Consider the following 19,415-nt stretch of genomic DNA (forward strand, 5'->3'; position numbering starts at 1 on the left):
CAAGTATCATCCTTGCAGGTCAAAGGTGAGTCCTGAATCATGACTCCCCTAGGTGCATCAAACATCAAACTATACTTGGTGCTGGGCAGCTGCAGCCATGTTTCTGCTTCCATATCTTGGGGTTATTGTGCATGGGTGGAGGAGATGTGCTGGAGAAGCTCATTGGTGTAATTGGTCTTCGAGGGGACTGGAAATCAGGGCACAGTAGATTCAGTCTTTGAGCCAGGAGTAGGATGGTAGGACACAGCCAGGGTTACAGCATAATGGGAGATGCTGCCTTGGGCTGCGAGTGGGGATGGGGTGAGATGCCAGCAACATGGCAGAGAAAGAAACTGAGATCAGTACCTGAGGCCAGAAGAAGACAGGATGATAGGAAGCTGTCTCCTAGACATTCATTTCTTTTTTTAAACCATGGCAGATTTGTGCTTGCTGCATGTCTTAAAGGACATTTGTGGTGTCTGACATCTATAATCTGTGTCCCAAATGGTGCCATAGTATAGTAATAGCAATAACAATTATGGATTGCTTATGACATACCAGGCACAAAATGCTTTACCTATATGAACTTGTTGAATCCTCGCAATATCCCCAAGGGGGTAGATACTTGCACCACACCATTTTAAAATAAAGACACTTGGGTATATAGAGAGGGCTTCATTAATTTGGCCAAGATCCCATATCTAGGGATTCTTAAAGCCAGGATTAGAACCCATGGCAAATTGGCTCCAGCACCCATGCTCTTTATTCTGCATAGTGCTGCAGGACACAGGAGGAAAAGAGTGAATAAGTTGCTATTCCTTTTTTCAGTTCTGTTTTTGAATTTCATTGCAACTAGGGAGTCAGGATAAATTAACACTTCAATTAACATCTGTAATCTAGCCAAGTCATTTAACTTAAACATGGAAATAATCAATTTTGTGAGTAGACAGAGGTATAAAGAGAAACACAATTCATCTATTTGGGGTTTCTACATTCTGTCTGTGATCTTTAGTTTCCACTCAAGTTTTTTGTTTTTTGTTTTTTGTTTTTGAGATGGAGTCTCACTCTCTTGCCTAGGCTAGCGTGCAGTGGCGCGATCTTGCCTCACTGTAACCTCCACCTCCTGGGTTCAAGCAATTCTCCTGCCTCAGCCTCCCGAGTAGCTGGATTATAGGCATGCACCACCACATCTGCCTAATTTTTTTGTATTTTTAGTAGAGATGGGGTTTCACCATGATGGCCAAGCTGGTCTCGAACTCCTGACCTCAGGTGATCCACCAACCTCGGCTTCCCACAGTGTTGGGATTACAGGCATGAGCCACCGCGCCCTGCCAGTTTCCATTCAAGTTTTAGCTAAGGCATGTAACAGGTTGAAGAGGAAAATAGTCAATCATCTGAATTTTGTTTCTCAAGTACAACTCAGTTCCCCCCAGTTCTTCCCTAATCTCTTCTTTCTCTCTCTCTGAATTAACTGGTAAAAAGGAAAATCAGCATTATGTAACTCCCTTTTCAAAGGAAAAGTGGAAAACTCAGTGATATGCATTTTTTTTTCCCCTAGCTGAAACTAAACATTCATTCCGCTATTTGGAAGCATCTGGGTGGCTGTCTGAATCCTCTCATTTTTATTGAGCTTAGTCTGTAGGAAATGCCTGGCCTTGGCCTTCTAGGGGTGCATACCTGGGGGAGGCGGAGTTTACTGGGGAGAAGCTGGCCAGCAGAGTGTCTGCCATTGGGTCCCACAACCCCACACCCAGAGGCGGCGGTGGCAGAGCCCAGGAAAGCCATCTCTGTCCTGGCATCTGCAATTCTGGTGACTCATGAACAATCATTTTACTTTTCTCTGAAGAAGCAGGAATGACGAATTTCCAAGTCTGTTTATCTTCTCCTCGTCCCTTTCCTTTAGGACAACTGCCTCATGCTGAATCCTTAATTTAAAGAAAATGGATGTTTCCCTCTGGCCTGAGAGCTGGGGATTCTTATCAAAAGTGACATTAAAAAAGTGCCAGACTGGCCTCCTTCCTCTTCTCGGCCCATCCTTCATCACCTCTGCCTGCCTCCATCACTGTCTCCCATCTCCAGATCTGTCTCCACTTCCTGGGTCCCCAGAGAGAAAGCATGAGCTCATTGTTTTCCAGTGAAAAACCAGATCTGGTCTCCTTCTCGCCTCGTTTGTCTGTCAGAGCCTGGAGATGGATGATTCTTCCACTGGCTGAAGCTGTGCCTGGAGGAGCTGCTCTGGGTATCTGCACTGGGCGTGTGGGGCCGCAGGCAGGGTGGTGGCAGCTTGAGGCTCTGAACTTTCCCCAAGGTCATTAGGGATGTGATGGGAATAAGGGATAGATTATTTACTACACCCCAGATGGTAATCTGAAGCCATACCTCACCTTCTCATTCTTTCCCAAGAAGTCTGTACTGGAAAATACATGAGCAAAGTGGGGAAAAAGCAGCCAAAAATGTGCAGGCAGGATGGGCCATGAGGGGCGCAGACGGTGACAGCTCATTCTTTATTTCCTCTTGTGAAGAAGCGACTATGTAATGACATTTTAAAATGTCTTGTTTAAAACATGCAAAAAAAAAAAAAAAAAAAAAAACCCAGAAAAGGGGCAAAGGCATTCAGAATCCACGAAAAAAGGAATTAGGATAAAAAGGTGGTAGCTCCCACTAAAGATGAGGTGACCTTTACAACAGAAGACTGTGAAATGTTATAGGTTGCTACACAAGTAATTGCGGTTTCTGCCATTCGTAGTAATGGCAACCTACTAGGTGCGTTAGTTAAGGAAAAGTCTCTTGATAAAGGAATGAAAAGAACCTGGTTAGCAAATGCAATGAGAAGGCAGAGGAATGGAAGCCATCTGGCATAATTGGGGGAGGATCTCCACCTGTTGTAGCGGGAGAGGTGCCTAGTGGTCCCCCAGTGGAGAGGCTGCTTCTCTCTCTTTCTTCCTTTCTTATTTTCTTCCTTTCCTCTTTGCTTCCTTTTCCTTCCTTCTCTCTCCCTCTCTTTTTTCTTCTTTGAGACAGGGTCTTACTCTGTCACTTAGGCTGGAGTGCCATGGTGCCATCATAGTTCACTTTAACTATGAACTCCTGGGCTCAAGCCATCCTCTTGCCTCAGCCTCCAAGTAGCTGAAACTACAGGTGCAGGCCACCATGCCTGGCTAATTAAAAAAATTTTTTTCGCCGGGTGCTGTGGCTCACACCTGTAATCCCAGCACTTTGGGAGGCCAAGGTGGGTGGATCATGAGTTCAGGAGATCAAGATCATCGTGGCTAACCCGGTGAAACCCTGTCTCTACTAAAAATACAAAAAATTAGCCAGGCATGGTGGCAGGCACCTGTAGTCCCAGCTACTTGGGAGGCTGAGGCAGGAGAATGGCGTGAACCCGGGAGGCGGAGCTTGCAGTGAACCGAGATTGTGCTACTGCACTCCAGCCTGGGCGACAGAGCCAGACTCTGTCTCAAAAAAAAAAAAAAAAAAAATTTTTTTGTAGACAGGGTCTCGCTATTTTGCCCAGGCTGGTCTTGAACTCCTGGGCTCAAGTGATTCTCCCGCCTTGGTTTCTCAGAGTGTTAGGATTATGGGTGTGAGCCACTGTGCTTGGCCCATTTTTATTTCTCAGTTGGAGTGCTGACCACCAGATGATGTAGAACCACAGGGAGAAGTGGTTTTTCTAGTGGGGCTGTCCTGGTTGTGGGGGACATGGTTTTTCTGAGGTGGTTTTTCTAGTGGGGATGAGAGGTGGTTTTTTCTAGTGGGGCTGTCCTGGTTGCGGGTGGAGACAGGATGGCTTGATGGAGGTGTGGAATGCAAAGTGCTGTGAGCCTGGAGGCAGGTGACTGGTGGCTAGATTTTCAATGCAAGAGTGCACTATCAGGGGATTCCGTGAATATGGACAAGCAGCCCAGTTAGAGGGAGCCCTGGAAAACTGTCCAAAAGGCTTATTAAACAGATGGTGGGTGAGCACACAGCGAGAAAGCAGCGATGCTGGCAGAGTGAACAAGCCATGCCAAGCTGACCTCATTCCCTTTTTGGATATGGTTCTTAGACAGACTGATAGGGGTGAACAGTGCGGGCAAGGCCTCTCGTGACATCCAGGTGGACAAAACTGGAATGTGTGGAAGCAGATCAGGGAGCTGAGTTCCTGGCAGCAGAATGATGGCACCCAAAGCACTTTCTCCTAACTGCTTGATTTCAGGTCACGACAAGGCTTTGTGTGTGTACTTGGGTAGAGTTCTGCCTCCAGCACCACCCTGTGGAAAGATTTTAGCGATGGCTTGGCGAGGATGGAGATGGCCTGCTGATGCAGCGTGTGGGACTAATTGCTAATTTGTAGAATGACACAATCATGATCCAAAATTTTTTTCAGGGGCTGGAACAAATAGAAGATCCTACACTGAGGTAACAAACCAAAATACTAAAAAAAAAAAAAAAAAAAAAAAAAAAAAGAACCAAAAACCTAAAAAATGAGAAAAGACAGTTGCCCAAGCACATGAAGGGGCAGAGTTGGCTTAGTAGCTTTGTTGGAGGAAATCACGTTGGCGCCGTCCTCTCAGGTGACAGCACCGGCACGTGGCAGCCCACAAAGCTAAGAGGAGGCGAGGCCACATGGCCAAAGCTGTGACACCAGACCTGGGAGCCGGTGGCCCTACTGGGTTTGCACAGGTCTGACTGTGCACAGGAGTTACTGTGCCCAGTGCTCTGTGTGACCCTGGGAGAGATTCTCAACCACAGACTGAACCTGGAGGATGGCCAGTGTAGTGATGGGTTTTGTGACTGTGTGGCTGGGGAGCCGGGAAGTGTTCAGCTGGAAGAAAAGGAGACTTGGGGGTGGGGAGGGGCATAAGCATTGTCTTCAAATATTTATGGGCTGTTGTATGGGAAGGGGATGTTATTGAAGGCTCATCATGGAGCAGGTTTTACACAGGTTATCTCATTTATTCCTCATCTGTTTTCTGAGGTGCGTGCTATTATTATCATCAGTATTTTGAGGATGATGAAATAGAGGCTTTGAGAGGGTGAGCGACTTGCCTAAAGGCTCCTGCTGGTAAGCGGCTCGTCCTAGGAGTGGGGACAGGAATGTGGCTGAGACTTAAGACATCAGATGTGGGGCTAGTGAGCACTCTTTGAGCTCTCCTTCACTTCTGTGTTCTGTGTTACTATGGAGCTATCTTCTCTCCAGCTTGTTAGGAGAGCTATGGAAGCAAACATTTTGTCTTACTCTGATAAGAGCAGCAGAGTCTGTAGGTGCTGAAAATCCCTGCAAATGGAAAAGTTTTACTTTATATGTTTCCAGTATAAAACCTTGGAAGATCTCCTGCTTTCTTTCAGAAGAGTCTGGTATTTCCCAAGTTCTTTTCACACGTGTGGCAGGGCATAATTAGGAGTGTGTTAGGTGGATTTGAATCCCACCTCTGCCACCTAATAGTTATGCACTTTTGATAAGGATACGTCTCTAAGCCTCTCAGTCTTCACTTATGAGTGGGGATAATAATGCACCTGTTAGGATTAAACAAATGAATAAAACAGTTCTGTGCACAGTACCTAATGCATAGACAGTATTCATTAAACAGAAGCTATTGTTACAATGAATAACAGTACTCAAAGCATCATTTTGACCATCAGGACCACAAAGGTGAAAAACACAAGCTCCTCTATCTCAGAGCTTTTGCCATAGATAGAAATACATGATGAATATGTAATAAATGTGTTTTAACAGTAACCAGCAGAAGGTGTTAAGGGGCAGGGTAAGGGGGTCAGAAACACGATGATGGGGTGGGCGGGTGGGTGACAGGTTTTGAAAATGAAATTCCATGTGTGTAATGAGGAGGGTCCCCTGAGCACCTCTCATAACAAACATTTATGTAACATAGAATGAAAAGAAATTAAATAGGACTCAGTCTACGCAATGCATACAAAACAACATTAAAAGGCCACATTGATAAGGCAGCACAAAAAAAACAAAGCATACAAAATGGAATGCATTTGAAAGTATTAAAAATAAAAACATAGATAACACTTTTCCTCAGTATGAAGAAAATAAAACCTTCTTTCTGGCTGGGCCTGCAGCAGCTATAAGCCTTGCAAATCCTCGGGCTCAGAACATCTGGGAGGAGCAGAAGGCGCTAAAGAGAAGACGTGGGGGAGGTGGGGTGTGGAGATTTCTTGAAATAAGCCTTTGTGAAGAGTTGCCTCTTAAATAGGGAGAGCTCCTGTCAACATTGCCGGTCTTGATGGAGGTTGCCAAGGGTGTACCTTCTCCGCCCCTCCCATTTCTGCCCCAGCTGGTGACAGGGCTGTGGGGGGTATGGGAACCACCAGCATGGTTTGCCCACTTTGAAGCCCCAGAATATTCCTAGTTTGCTTCCTGTCCCTTTCATCACTGACAAAGTTTTCCTTTTAATCTCCAGTCTTTAAGCCCCTAGACTCCTGTGTTCCTCCACCCACCTCTCGTGGTCTTCTAAAGAATCCAATGTGATAAAGTGAATGCATCTGATAAATGGCCTTCCTAATGTGCTAAAGAAAAATCTCCCTGCTAAAATGTTATTTTAACTTTTTTCTTTTTTAAGAAAATGCTCTTTAAAGAGGAGATGAAGCCTGAGCCTTAAAGCTCTAACTGGTTTTGTCTTTTTTTGTTGGTGGTTTTTTTCCCATGTGCTCTTTCTACTTTTGATTTAATCTTCCATATATTAAGTGCAGGGGATTAGCCAGGCCTCGGGCTAGAAAGTCTAAGAACTGTCAGCCCATTGGGTGAGACAGCATCAAGTCCTAAAGGCTGACAATGTGGTGGGCAGGGGCCAGCATGTGTCACTGGGAGACCCCACATGTGGTCTCCCACTCCAAGCGTTGTCACTGTGGAAAGGTGAGCAACATACAGGACATGGACAGTGTCCCTTCCTTCCTCCCTTTCTTTCTTTCCTCATCAGTGGATGTATTGAGTTTCTTCCATGTACAAGGCACTGTGGCTGCAAAAGTAACTCTTGTTCCCAACAAATCTTCCACCCAACAGTGAATCCTTATAGCCGTGGTGTCCGAAACTGCTGCACTTACGCTGGAAAGCACAGACCTGGGTTAGCGAGGCCAGAATCTGCATCCCAGCTTTTCCCCTGGCTGGCACAGATGAAGGGCTGGAGGCCTCTTTAGTCAAACAGGGCTGGTCCTAGAATATCCCCCAACCTGGGGTTGTCATGAGGACGGCATGGGATAATGTGGGAGCCTCTGGCATGTGGTAGGCATTGAATAGATTTTTGTTTGTTTGTTTGTTTTTTTTAAAAAAGGAGCTCTGGGGTGGAGGAAACACACGGACTGTCAGAAGTGGTCCAGTAGTGTGTGCTGGACTACTAGAGTCCATCCTGTGCCTGTAGAGAGGTGAATGCCAAGAGAGGAAAGGGCCTCGGGGGAACCCAAAGGAAGAGAGGGACTGCCTCATCCAACAGCGCCCACAGGACCCTTCAGAGCAACCACAAGACTAGATTGTACCAGTTCCTTTTTCAAGCGTGTAAACCATGTCTGTTACACTCCTCTAGGTCATTGTTCTTAGTTTGGGTTCTCCCAAAAGTGGAGCTTGTGACGGGGACTCTGAGGGAAGCAGGTGTGTAGGAGCTGGAAGCGTGAGACCGGAAAGAGGAAGAAGCCAGTCAAGAAGGTGAGGGAGCCAGTGACTACTGTGAGGTTCAATTCCAGAGGGACTCTCTGAGGAACTGTGCAGAAAGCATCTCATAATTACTCTCCCAAAGGATGGGGCTGCTGCTCTCCATCTGTCACCCCTGTCACCCCCTTGGTTAAGAGCTGCTCTACTGTAGTTGCTCAGCGTGGGCTTAGTGGACTTGGGAAGGGAGTGGGGGCAGGGAGGGCTGCTGGGTGCTTGCTGTGGGCACTATTGGCTTGCCCAGGAGAGTCCACTGCAGCTTCAGCTGCAATCAGAGGTGAGCAGAGGGGATGTGGCACAGGACACTGAGGGCAGTTGCACTAGTTTTGTCCACACAGATTCCAGACTCATTTTAAGGCATTGTGTGAACACAGCTTATGGGTGAGAATTCAACCGTGGTATGGCTTTGCTGATAGCTCTCAGATATGGCTTTGGAGAAGAGAGTGGCAGACACTTAGAGCCATTACTTAATTTACCTAGAAGATCATTTGATCAAATAGCAGACCTTGATATCTTTCACCCATCCAAATATAACTGAGGGCTTCCTATGTGCCCATTGATGTGCTTGGCTCTGGAATAGATCGTAAACAAGAGAAATGGCTTCTGACTTTTTTTTTAAGAGACAGGATCTTGCCCTGTCACTCAGGCTGGAGTGTGGTGGTGTGATCACAGCTCACTGAAGCCTCAAATTCCTGGGGTCAAGCAATGCTCCCACCCCAGCCTCTTGAGTAGCTAAGACCACAGGTGTGCAACACCACACTCAGCTAATTTTTAAAAAAAATTTTTTATAGAGATGGGGTCTCAATCTATTGCTCAGGCTGGTCTTGAACTCCTGGCCTCAAGCGATTGTTCCACTTTGGCCTCCCAAAATCCTGGGATTACAGGCTGAGTCACAGCACTTGGCCTGGTTTCTGATTTTGATAAACTCCATCTAGTGCTGGAAACTGTTCTTTGAATAAAAAAGGATGTGGGATTAAGGGAGTCTAGGAAAATCTGCTGTAACTGTCCCTTTTTGGGGGAGTCAGTGTGTGTATTAAAAACTCTTAAAGTCCTGCAATAAGGAAGCCATTTTATACTTTGTTTAACCCAACCTCTCCTAAATACATTGGGCCATCACATTCCAATCCCATCTCACCACTTGTGAAGTGATGGGGGCAGACAGTTCCCACATTCCAATTCTTCCTTGGCCACCCTGTCAGCACCAGGTGTCCCGGTGCCATTGTGAATAGTTTAGGGCCTTGCCTTTGCCTTGGGTGCTTCATCCCTTCTCAGCATCTTTGCTCTCTAGGCATCCTCTGTAGCTGAGGGGCCCTCCATCTGGAGGAAGGGGATCTGGGATCTCAGCCCTTCAGACTTATTTACAAGAGCTTTAGCAATGGGTGTCCAGGAGAACAATATTTAATCCAAAGGAATGACTCTCTAATGGAGATATAAAGTACTACAGCATTTGTTTAGGGAAGATAATTTTAGATGGGCTGAAGTTAGGTCCCAGCATTGCCTCTAAAACTACTCTGCCTAGAAGGGCCCTGCTTAATATATATTACCCTTGAGTGATAGACTTCTTTGACAAGTACTTAGGAAGCCCTGGATTGCTGAGAGCTGATACATGTGGGAGAAAAACTGCCTGCTGGCATTGCTGTAGGTGTGACCAGACTTCAGAATTCAGTGTCATTGCATGCAGTTTCTGTGCCATCTCTGGCACCCTCCCTTCCTTGGTCTCTGTTTCCGTACATCAAAGCTCTTGTTCAACCAGCCTCCTGGGGGTATTGTGTATGAAAATTTATACTTGATAGACAGAGATCTGTGTTTATAGCATGATGCAAACATTTCAGTAATATCATTTCTGAGTTCCTGTGTTCATGTCCCTTTAGTCTTAGGACAGCAACTGATAAGAATAACTAATATTTATTAAGCACTTACTATGTGCAGGGACCACACTTAGTACTTGATGTGAGTTGTCATGCTATGCTTGGGTCTTAAAAGATTTGAGATGGAGAAAAAGTAATGGAACAGTCTCTTCCCATTGATGGTTCCCCATGTCTCCCTTTGCCACCATGGAGCTCTGGGAAGGAAGAATGTGCTAGCATTGGACTAAGCGAAAACTACAGTGATGCATTTGGAAGTGGAAGAGTGAGGGGAGATGCGAGAGGAAGAGCCCTGGAGAAAGAGAGGAATGAACTGGATGTTTTATCTGCCTGTCCAACCTGGCCTCTGCCTACTGCATCTGCTCTGAGCTCCTGGAGGCTGACCTACCCTCTGGCTTCTAGTTTGGGTTGTGCTACTGGGAGGAACTGACGAGAGATTGAAGGTTGGAGCAGTGAGAGGTTGGGTGTTTCTTCCCTGTCACCTCACCAGAGGTTGGCTGTGACTCTCCACCAAAGGCTGCATCATCTCTGTCCATATGGCCACCCCTGCCATGTCCTGATAACAGCTTCCTCCTCTGCCCCTCCAGGCCTTGGGGTCATACCAGCTGCTTCTGTTGCCAGCCCTGGGTCCTTTGCACCATCCTTCACTGGTCTCTTCATACTCTGTCTTTGTAAATTGCCCTCTCTGTTTTGTTGTTATTGTGGTAAGGACATTCAACATGAGATCTACCTTCTTAACAGATTTTCGAGTGTATAATAGTATTATCAACCATAGGCACAATGTTATACAGCACATCTCTTATTTATCTTGCACGACTGAAATTTTTATCTGTTGAATGACATCTCCTCATTTCTCCCACTCTCCAGCCCCTGGCAACTATGGTTCTTCTCTCTGTTTCTATGAGCTTGGCTAGTTTGAGAATTCATATAAGTGGAATCACGCAGTGTTTGCCCTTCTATGACTGGCTTATTCACTTAGCATAATGTCTAGGTTAATCTATGGTTGTCACATGCAACAAGCTTCCCTTCTTTTTAAAGACCGATTATATGGCACTGTAGGGTTGCAATGTTGGATATCGCATGGGTACACGTTTCCTTTATCCTTCATCTGCTGATGGACATTTAGGTTGCTTGTATGTTTTGGCTACTGTGAATAATGCTGCAGTGAACATGGGAGTGCAGATATCTCTTTGAGATAGTGATTTCAATTGTTTTGGGTATTTGCCCAGGAGTAGGATTGCTGGATCATTCGTAATTTTTTGAGGAACCGCCATACTGAGCTCCATAGTGGCTGCACTGATTTACAGTCCCACCAATAGCATGCAAGGGTTTTGCTTTCTCCACCTCCTCGCCAGTATGATTTATTTATTTATTTTGATAATAGCCATCCTAACAGGTATGAGGTGATGTCCCCTTGTGGTTCCAATTTGCATTTCCCTGATGATTAGTGATGTTGGGCATCTTTTCCTGTTAGTCATTTGAATGTCATTGCCTTTGGAGAAATGTCTGTTCACATCCTTTCCCCATTTTTTAATCAGGTTGTTCTTTTGCTATTGGGCTAAATTGTCCTTTTTTGAAACTCTCCTTAATTACTTCTGTCTTGCTGTGACCCTGACATATGGGCAGGAGGGGTCACCAGCTCAGAGGGCAGAGCATGACTGAGGGTTTAAAGTGTCCCACCAGGCCAGGGGTGGTGGCTCATGCCTGTACTCCTAGCACTTTGGGAGGCAGAGGTGGAAGGATCACTTGAGCACAGGAATCTGAGACAGCCTGAGCAACATAGTTAGATCCCATCTCTACAAAACATAAGAAAAGGCCAGGTGTGGTGGCTCATGCCTGTAATCCCAGTAATTTAGGAGACTGAGGTGGGCAGATCACTTGAGCCTGAGAGTTTGAGACCAGCCTGGGTAATATAGTGAGACCCCATCTCTACTAAAAATAAAAAAAAAATGAACTGGACATGGTGGCATGTGCCTGTAGTCCGAGCTATTGCAGAGGCTGAGCTGGAAGAATCACTTGAGCCCGGGAGCTCCAGGCTGTAGCAAGCTATCATGTGCCACTGCATTTCAGCCTGGGTGACATAGTGGGACCCAGTCTCTTTTAAATAAATAAATAAGTCTCCCACAGGGGGCACAGGAAGGAGCCACCCCTGGGGTCTCAACCAGCCAGTCCTCCCCTGCCTGAGGCTTCTGGAGGGAGAACGGAGGCTCTGGGCTGGGATGCAGGAATTTGGTGAAGAAGGGTTTGTCCTTCCTTGCTGGGAAGGCCGTGAACTTCTCCATTGCCTTCCAGGTAGCCCCCTCTGCATTGTGTGCTGCAGGAAAACCTGTTTGTATTAGGAAGCCCACATTCTGGGCCTACTTATTTGGTGCCCAGATGGTTCCTGTATTTACAAAAGCCCAGCACACTGACAGGACCTGCAGACACATGGATAAATATTTTGCTTTTCTTTTTAGGCAATATTTGAATCTTTCAAATTTAATTGCTGTCAGAGGCAGGATGCTTGCAATCCCCGAGGCAAAGCAAATAGCCAGGGCCTCCAGCGGGGCTGTGGTGGCTGCTCCAGGCAGACTACGCAGCCAGTCACCTGCAGTGCCTGTGCGCTGGCTTCTTGCTCTTGCTGAAGGTCAAGGGCCTCTTCCCTCTCTGGCTGGGTGGGCTGCGGTTGGAGGAGGTTAAGGGAGCTGGCTCCAGCCTGCCTGGAACCAGTGGCAACTTGTTGAGTTTCTGTTGAGGCTGAGAGAATCTGACCTGAGCTAAGAAATCAGGTGCTTTCCTCACACAAGAGTGAGTCACCAATCTGGCCATTCCCAGTGGGACCTGGTTTTGTGTCCCAAGGCTGGGTCTTGGAGGTGTTTTGTTGAATCTTGAAATTATTGTAGGTAGGGCTGCTGCTAGCTCGTAAGGCAGCATTGTGCAAGTGAGACAAAGGCAGAGCTTCTGGCAGGGCAGCCCCCAGCAACCCCCAGCAGGGTGCAAATCTTGGCCAAAAGAGCAGCAGCTGAATTTCAGTGCCCAGGTGTCCCTGGGAAGTGCCCTTGTGCAGGACACAACCTATGCAACTGCACATGTCCAAGGCATGATGGTATTCTTGTTACAGCCTTCTACACTTTCTATCTTCCTTTCCTCTTTCTTTGATTCCTTTTTTTTCTCCCAAAACCATTGACCTAGCTGCCCCTGGGGCTACATTTACCAAGTACATTGAGACACTGTTCTGTGATCATACGCCATTTTCTTCTACCTCACTGTGATTAATACGTCTCTCCTTGTATTGTCCAGTCAGGGAAGAGGCGTTTGCTATAGACTCACAGAGTTCTGCAACAATCGCCTCCTTTAATTCATTAGATTCTAATTTGCCTCAATTATTTTAATTCCTTGCATGTAATAAAAGCAGTTGGATTCTTTGCCTTACAAAGGCAAAGTCTTACAAAGAACACCTCGTATTATTCATTTCTTTCCTCAAAGCACATGTTATTGGTGCTTACCTTGTGCTAGGTGCTGGGAAGATAAAGATGAATGAATATGACAACATCCCTGCCCTTGAGAAACTCATAATCTAGTCGGGGAGTGAGGCATGTAAACAGATAAATCACAGTGCAGGAGTGTGTTTGCTGCAGGAAGGACAGAAGCAGGGAAGCTGCTGGTGGAACGCCTGCTGCTGGGGTGTAATCTAGATGCAAGGAAGGCTTTGCTGAGTAGCTGCCATTTGAGCCATCTCTTATGATGAGTAGGTTTTTGCTCATCCTAAGAGAAAGAAAAGCAGGAAGGAGAATAAATGCTAAGTCAGGAGTGGATATGGCATATTCAAGGTAAGGTGGGAGGTTCATCTGGCTGGAGCCTGGGGTCTGTGAAGGTTGGGGCCTGAAGAGAGCTGGGACTTTATACCTGAGGAGTGTGGGGTTTATCCTGTGTGTAAATAGGCCAACACAGGGCCTGTGAATGGGGTGTGACATTATCACATTTTCCTTTATAGAATACACTCCACATGGGAGGGTGGCCTGGTAGAGGAGACTCTGGTTAGACAGTCCTGGATTTTAATCTTGGCACTGCTACCTCCTTCAGTGAGTCATTTAATCTCCTCATGCCTTCACTTTCTCATTAAAAAATAGGGATGAGGGGCCGGATGCGGTGGCTTATGCCTGTAATCCCAGCACTTTGGGAGGCTGAGGTGGGCAGATCACCTGAGGTCAGGAGTTCGAGACCAGCCTGACCAACATGGAGAAACCCCATCTCTACTAAAAATACAAAATTAGCTGGGTGGGGTGGTGCATGCCTGTAATCCCAGCTACTTGAGGGCTGAGGCAGGAGAATCACTTGAACCCAGGATCATGCCATTGCACTCTAGCTTGGGAAACAAGAGTGAAACTCTGTCTCAATCAATCAATCAATCAAATCAATCAATAAAAATTTTAAAAATAAGGATAAGGATGGTAATGCCTACTTAATTTGGTTGTAGAACGGATTGAATGATTAAATGAGCTGATATCCATAACAGAGTTTCCTGCCGGTGGAATAAGTCCAGAACCCATAAATAGATTCGAGGTGTGTTGGAAACCCTGGCTTCTTCAGTGCCCTGGGAGCCTGGACAGAGCCGTAGGCAGTCTCATCTGTTCACTCCAGGGTGCCTTGTAAACCTCTTCTGTGTGTGCACCATAGCATAAGTAAAGTTGGAAACCAGTGGTCTACAGCCTTGGCGAGTCCCTCCTATCTCATAAGTCCTCAAGCGATGTGGTTGTTGACTGTATCAGGACAACTACTACAGGAGGAGGGGAGATAGACAGTAGGTTCGAGACTCCGGGGACATTTCTGAAGTAGACCTGGCAGAATTTTGTGACCAGCTGGATGTCAGGAAGGTGGGGCACCCTTCAGGAGGAAGCAGCATTCGCAATGACTGCAGGCTTTATGATGTAGACTGGATGGGAGGTGATGCTATTAATGGAAATTGTTATGGAAATTAGAGCATGTGGGGTTGGAGGTGTGAATGTGAGTGGAGGAAGTGGAGACTGGCTGGTAGACTCCTTTTTCAACAAGTTTTGCAAGTTAAGGAAGGAGGATGACAGGATGAAGGTATGAGGAGGAGGTGTGCTTAGGGGGAATGCTGGGGGCATGTGAGAGGCTTCAGGATGCTTGTGGGCTAAAGGAAAAGAGGCAGCAAAGTCGAAAAATGGAAGATGCAGGAAGAGCACATACTACTCTCTAGAATGTGCCTCTTGGACAGCGTCAGTCCCACTGGAGGAGTGTCCACCAATAACTGGCAACTGGGCAGTTGTCCAGATATGATTTACAATAAGGCATCAGTTTCATGAGGCACTGTCTAAATTATTGCACTTCACCAATTGCAGGTTCCCTGCTGACAGTGGGCCAGGGGGTCAAACAATTCAATCATGTGCCACCACTTATAAATTGAAAATCAGTGGGGTGCAAAATGGATTACCATCAAAATCCATTCAGGTGCAAAACCAAATTTAAAACCCCCTAACCTTTAAAAATCACCCCTTTCCTGATTCTTCACAATGCTCTGACATTGAGTCTTTATATCTCCCAGATGAGCAAGTGTCAATAGATATGGCTGCAAGAAACCAAAAGTAATGGGGGAAGAGCTCCCCATCGTGCCTTCCTTTTGGAATTTGCAAACAGGGTGGATTTATGCATTAATGCACTGGCAATTCTGTTAGTTTCTCTGAGGCAGTGGTTCTCAAACTTAAGTGTGTAATAAAATCCCTGGAGGGCTGATGTAAATTCAGATTGCCAGGCTCTACTTCCTAGTTTGACTCAGTAGGTCTGGGGTTGAGCCTGAGAAGTTGCATTTGTAGCAAGTTCCTAGGGAATGCTGATGTTGCCGGCCCTGGGACCACACTTTGAGAATCTCTGCCCTAAGATCTAAATTTGACAATCTGAGATCTATTTTGACAATCCACTAGTAAAGCATGCTTTGATTGGTGTTAAGTCTGTTAATAAATCAAAATTTTGTTCAAGAAACCTGAAAGGAGACTAGTTCAAAGAGACCCAGATTAATCTGAGTGCTTTGTGTTCAGAGGTGAGGTTGGGAGGATGACATTGAGAGGATGGAGGACCCCCCCACACCATTCCCCCAGCTCACCATTCCAGAAAATTGTGTGTGCTGAGAGCACAAATGATATCATTAAGGTTTAACAAAGCCTGCTCTCTGCTGGTCCCTGGATGGAAACTGTTGATGTCTTTTGATGCCAAACTTCCTCTCTTGACTTGGAAGTTGATTTTCCTGGGAATGTTAGACAAGCTGCTGTCAGCCTACACATTGGTTCTTCCCACCTCTGCATGATCCCAAAGATGTATTTTTCCATCTAAATCAATGCTATGTGATTGTAGTTCTACTCTCTTGCTCTTTTTGAGTTGAAGGTATTGTCTTTCTGTAGTTGTCACCAGGCCCAATATGAAATGTTTTCTTCAGGATGGAAAAATTAATCCCAGAACTAGTCCAGATGTGGTTGCTGCTTTCCTAACATTTTGTTTCCTGTCTCTCTCTCCCAGGAGAAATTGAGCGATGCACGTACATCAAATACCACTACTCCTCAGCAACCATCCCCAGGAACCTCACTTTCAATATCACGAAGACCATCCGTCAGGACGAGTGGCATGCCCTACGTAAGTGCACCTGAGTCTCGGTGGCTGTGACTGTACCCTGATGTCCCCTTTGGAGGGATCGGAGGATTGGATACGCCTCCTTCTGGGATCTCTGGATGGTCTCAGAACATTGAGATGGTTCCGTAAAGTGCCAATACCTTTGGGTCAGAATTGCCTCAGTTGGTTTTGATTGCATTATAAATTTGGGGAGTTTGCTTCTAAAATTAAAGAACAAACCAACCATCAAAACTACAGAAATGACTATCAATTAGACAGTTATTTCACCACCCTGGTAGGCATGTAAGATGTCACCTACCTGACTGAACCAACTCTTGGGATTTATTAATAATTCCAGCCTGTCTCCAAGTTGCTTGGAATATTATTGTGGTAACCTGTTAGTCCTTTGGGTTGCATTTGTAAAGGATGAGACCAGCTGGTGGTTGCAGGATGGAGATGTGCATCTAGTTGGGTCACTAAGAAGTAGGATGTGGTCTTTAAATCTACTGTTTACCCTTAATGATAGGTTTTGGAACCCTGGTTCATGTGCAATTCCTCAGCAAAGATCAGAATATCTATGTGCACTGGTTAGGGCATTTCTTGGCCAGGGATCCTCAAAGACTTAAATGACAACGAGAGGGTTAGTTCATAAGCAAACAGAGTTTGTTGGCTATTTTTGCTCTTCTCCTCCATTGGGATACACTGCCTGTCTGTGGCAGGAGAGCTTTCCTTCCTGCGGGCACAGTTCTTCAAGCTGACACATCCTTACTGTCAGCAAGTTCGTGCTGCCTCTGTTGATTTGTCATGCATTCATAGTCCATCTTTTTTCACCAGATTTTGAAAGGTTAAAATTCTGTCGGCATCTGTATGTAAAGGAGGGTTCTTTCATTGTTTCCTGATAGTAAAGATCCCTTAATTGGTAAACTTTGAAGATGGTAGATCTCTAGGTGGAAAACATCTCTCGTCTCCTTATAGGTGCTTAGTTATCTTTTTTGTGGATTAGGCCCACTTAGTTATCTTTTTTGGGATTGGCTTTAGTTAAACCACCACAGCTTGGGGTGGGAGTGGGAGGTGAAAGAGACAAGTAAAATTAAACAGAACAATCATTCATTGGTGTCAGGAAGTATATTGTGGCTGTGTGTCCAGATGATTGTCACTAAATACTCCTGGCCTGAAATGATGGAGCAGGTGCCAATGGATGAGACAGCATTCACCAGGCTGTTTCCCCTATAAGCTTTATCCATTACTAGAGACACTAAGCACCACATGGGGATGGAGAGCAATGTTCAAAGAGGATTCCATGTGCTGGCATTGAGCTAAGCATACCACATATTTAATTTCAATGTTATATTTGCCTTAGAGACACTAGTCATCAGGGTTATTAATTTCCTTTTGGAGGTAGACATGTAAGGACTAAAATGTAGAAATATACATTAACTGCTTATTTCCCACAATGTATTAGTCTCATATAGTCCCTTCTTAGGAGCCTAAAAGGAATGTTCGAGATTGATAAGACCTGTTGATTAACCACTGAAATCTAACTTAAGTTACGGGGGTCGTAATAGGATTCAGAATCTAAGAAGGAAGAGATTATTGACATAGCAGCTTCAGTTCAAATTAACTCAATGTAACCAAAGTGACCCTGTTTCTTTTTGTGCCAGTGAACACCGAGGCCACTGAGGGTTCTTTAAGGAGCTCAAGTTCACGGGTGGAGGAGGGTGGGGGATGGGGAGAGACATTCATAATGCAAGTCATTACAAGACAATGTGATAATTACAATATAGTAGAATTGCTTTAAGCAAGTAAGATAATTTGGAAATTTTTTAGCAAGAAGGAGAATTACTTTAGTGTAAATTGCACAGAGACTCTTCAAGGGAAACCTGGTAGAACTCTTTTGACTGCACACACTGTAGAAACCTGGAATTCAAAGAGATTACCTAGGGAGGCATCACTGGAAACACGTCACGAGGCATCAGCAAAGACAGAGAGGAGAGGATAATGCCAAGGTTTGCGGGTCTTCTTTGAGCCCTGCGTGTCTCCAGGTTCTTATTCCCAAACTGTAGTGCTGTTGGGTTCTGCAAAATCTAGTGTGCAGCCTCTGCTGTGAATTGGGGTGACAGATCTATTTTTAACTGATAAAAGCCATCTCAACGATTGATATATGAAAAGGTCTCGGGCACTTGGTGTGGGTGAAGTTGAGGCCACCTTTTGGTGAGGGATTCATCTGCCTCTTTCACAAAGCCGCCTAATGGGCTGTTAAGCAGAGAGAGGGAACATTTGCCATTTCTGACATCGATGACAGTTATTTTTAGCCAGAGGGCAGGTGAGCATCTGTCACAACTGAATTTGGTACTAAGTGTAATTGGGAATGCTGGCAAGAGGGGAAGCGTAGGAAGTGTCGATTTTAATTTTCAGTGGTCAGATATTGATGACATTAGGTGGGAAGTAGGCACATAAGCCCCCTTTGAAATAAAGCAGAAATGATTAAACATTAGCAAACTCCTGATCAAATACTGGAAATAAAAAAAAAATCACAGTCTGATTTCTTTATTTGGTTTGAGAGTTCTGTCCTCTTTAAGTGGGATCAAATGAACTCATTTCATCCTAGATTGGTTATCATCTTTATTATTATTTTTTGAGATGGAGTCTCACTCTGTTGCCCAGGCTGGAGTGCAGTGGCACAGTCTTGGCTCACTGCAACCTCCACCTCCCAGGTTCACGCAATTCTCCTGTCTCAGCCTCCTGAGTAGCTGGCACTACAGGCGTGTGCCACCATGCCCGGCTAACTTTTGTATTTTTAGTAGAGACAGGGTTTGACCATGTTGGCCAGGCTGGTCTCGAATTCCTGACCCCAAGTGATCCACCCACCTTGGCCTCCCAGAGTGCTGGGATTACAGGTGTGAGCCACTGTGCCCAGCCTGGTTATCATTTTATAATTTGACCATAACATCTTGGATTCTGTAATTTTTCCTGCTAGATAGTTTTTGCCAAAGGAAGGAAATTTGATTCTTTTCCTGAAACACTTTCTGGCAAATATTTGGACTTTGGTTAAACTTGAATTATATATTTTTCTGCCTGCCTGCCTGCCTGCCTTCCTCTCTCTTTCTTTCTTTCTCTCTCTCTTTCTGTCTCCCTCTCTCTCTTTCTCTCTCTCTCTCTTGCTCTATTGCCCAGGCTGGAAGTAGCTGGGATTACAGGCATGTGCTGCCATGCCTGGGTAATTTTTGTATTTTCAGTAGAGACCAGATTTTATCATGTTGGCCAGGCTGGTCTTGAACTCCTGGCCTCAAGTGATCCACCTGCCTCAGCTTTTCAAAGTGCTGGGA

General features: G+C 45.6%; 1 protein-coding gene across 1 annotated transcript in view; it reads left to right on the plus strand.

The window, feature by feature from the left end:
- Positions 1-19,415, plus strand: part of TMEM178B (transmembrane protein 178B) — a 394,534-nt gene that overhangs the window by 120,546 nt on the left and 254,573 nt on the right. The window contains exon 2 of the mRNA XM_023184952.1: positions 16,000-16,113. Coding sequence (XP_023040720.1) covers positions 16,000-16,113 — 114 coding nt within the window. The remainder of the gene's footprint in view (positions 1-15,999; positions 16,114-19,415) is intronic.

This window comes from Piliocolobus tephrosceles, chromosome 8 (assembly GCF_002776525.5).
Source record: "Piliocolobus tephrosceles isolate RC106 chromosome 8, ASM277652v3, whole genome shotgun sequence".
Classification (NCBI taxonomy): Eukaryota; Metazoa; Chordata; class Mammalia; order Primates; family Cercopithecidae; genus Piliocolobus; species Piliocolobus tephrosceles.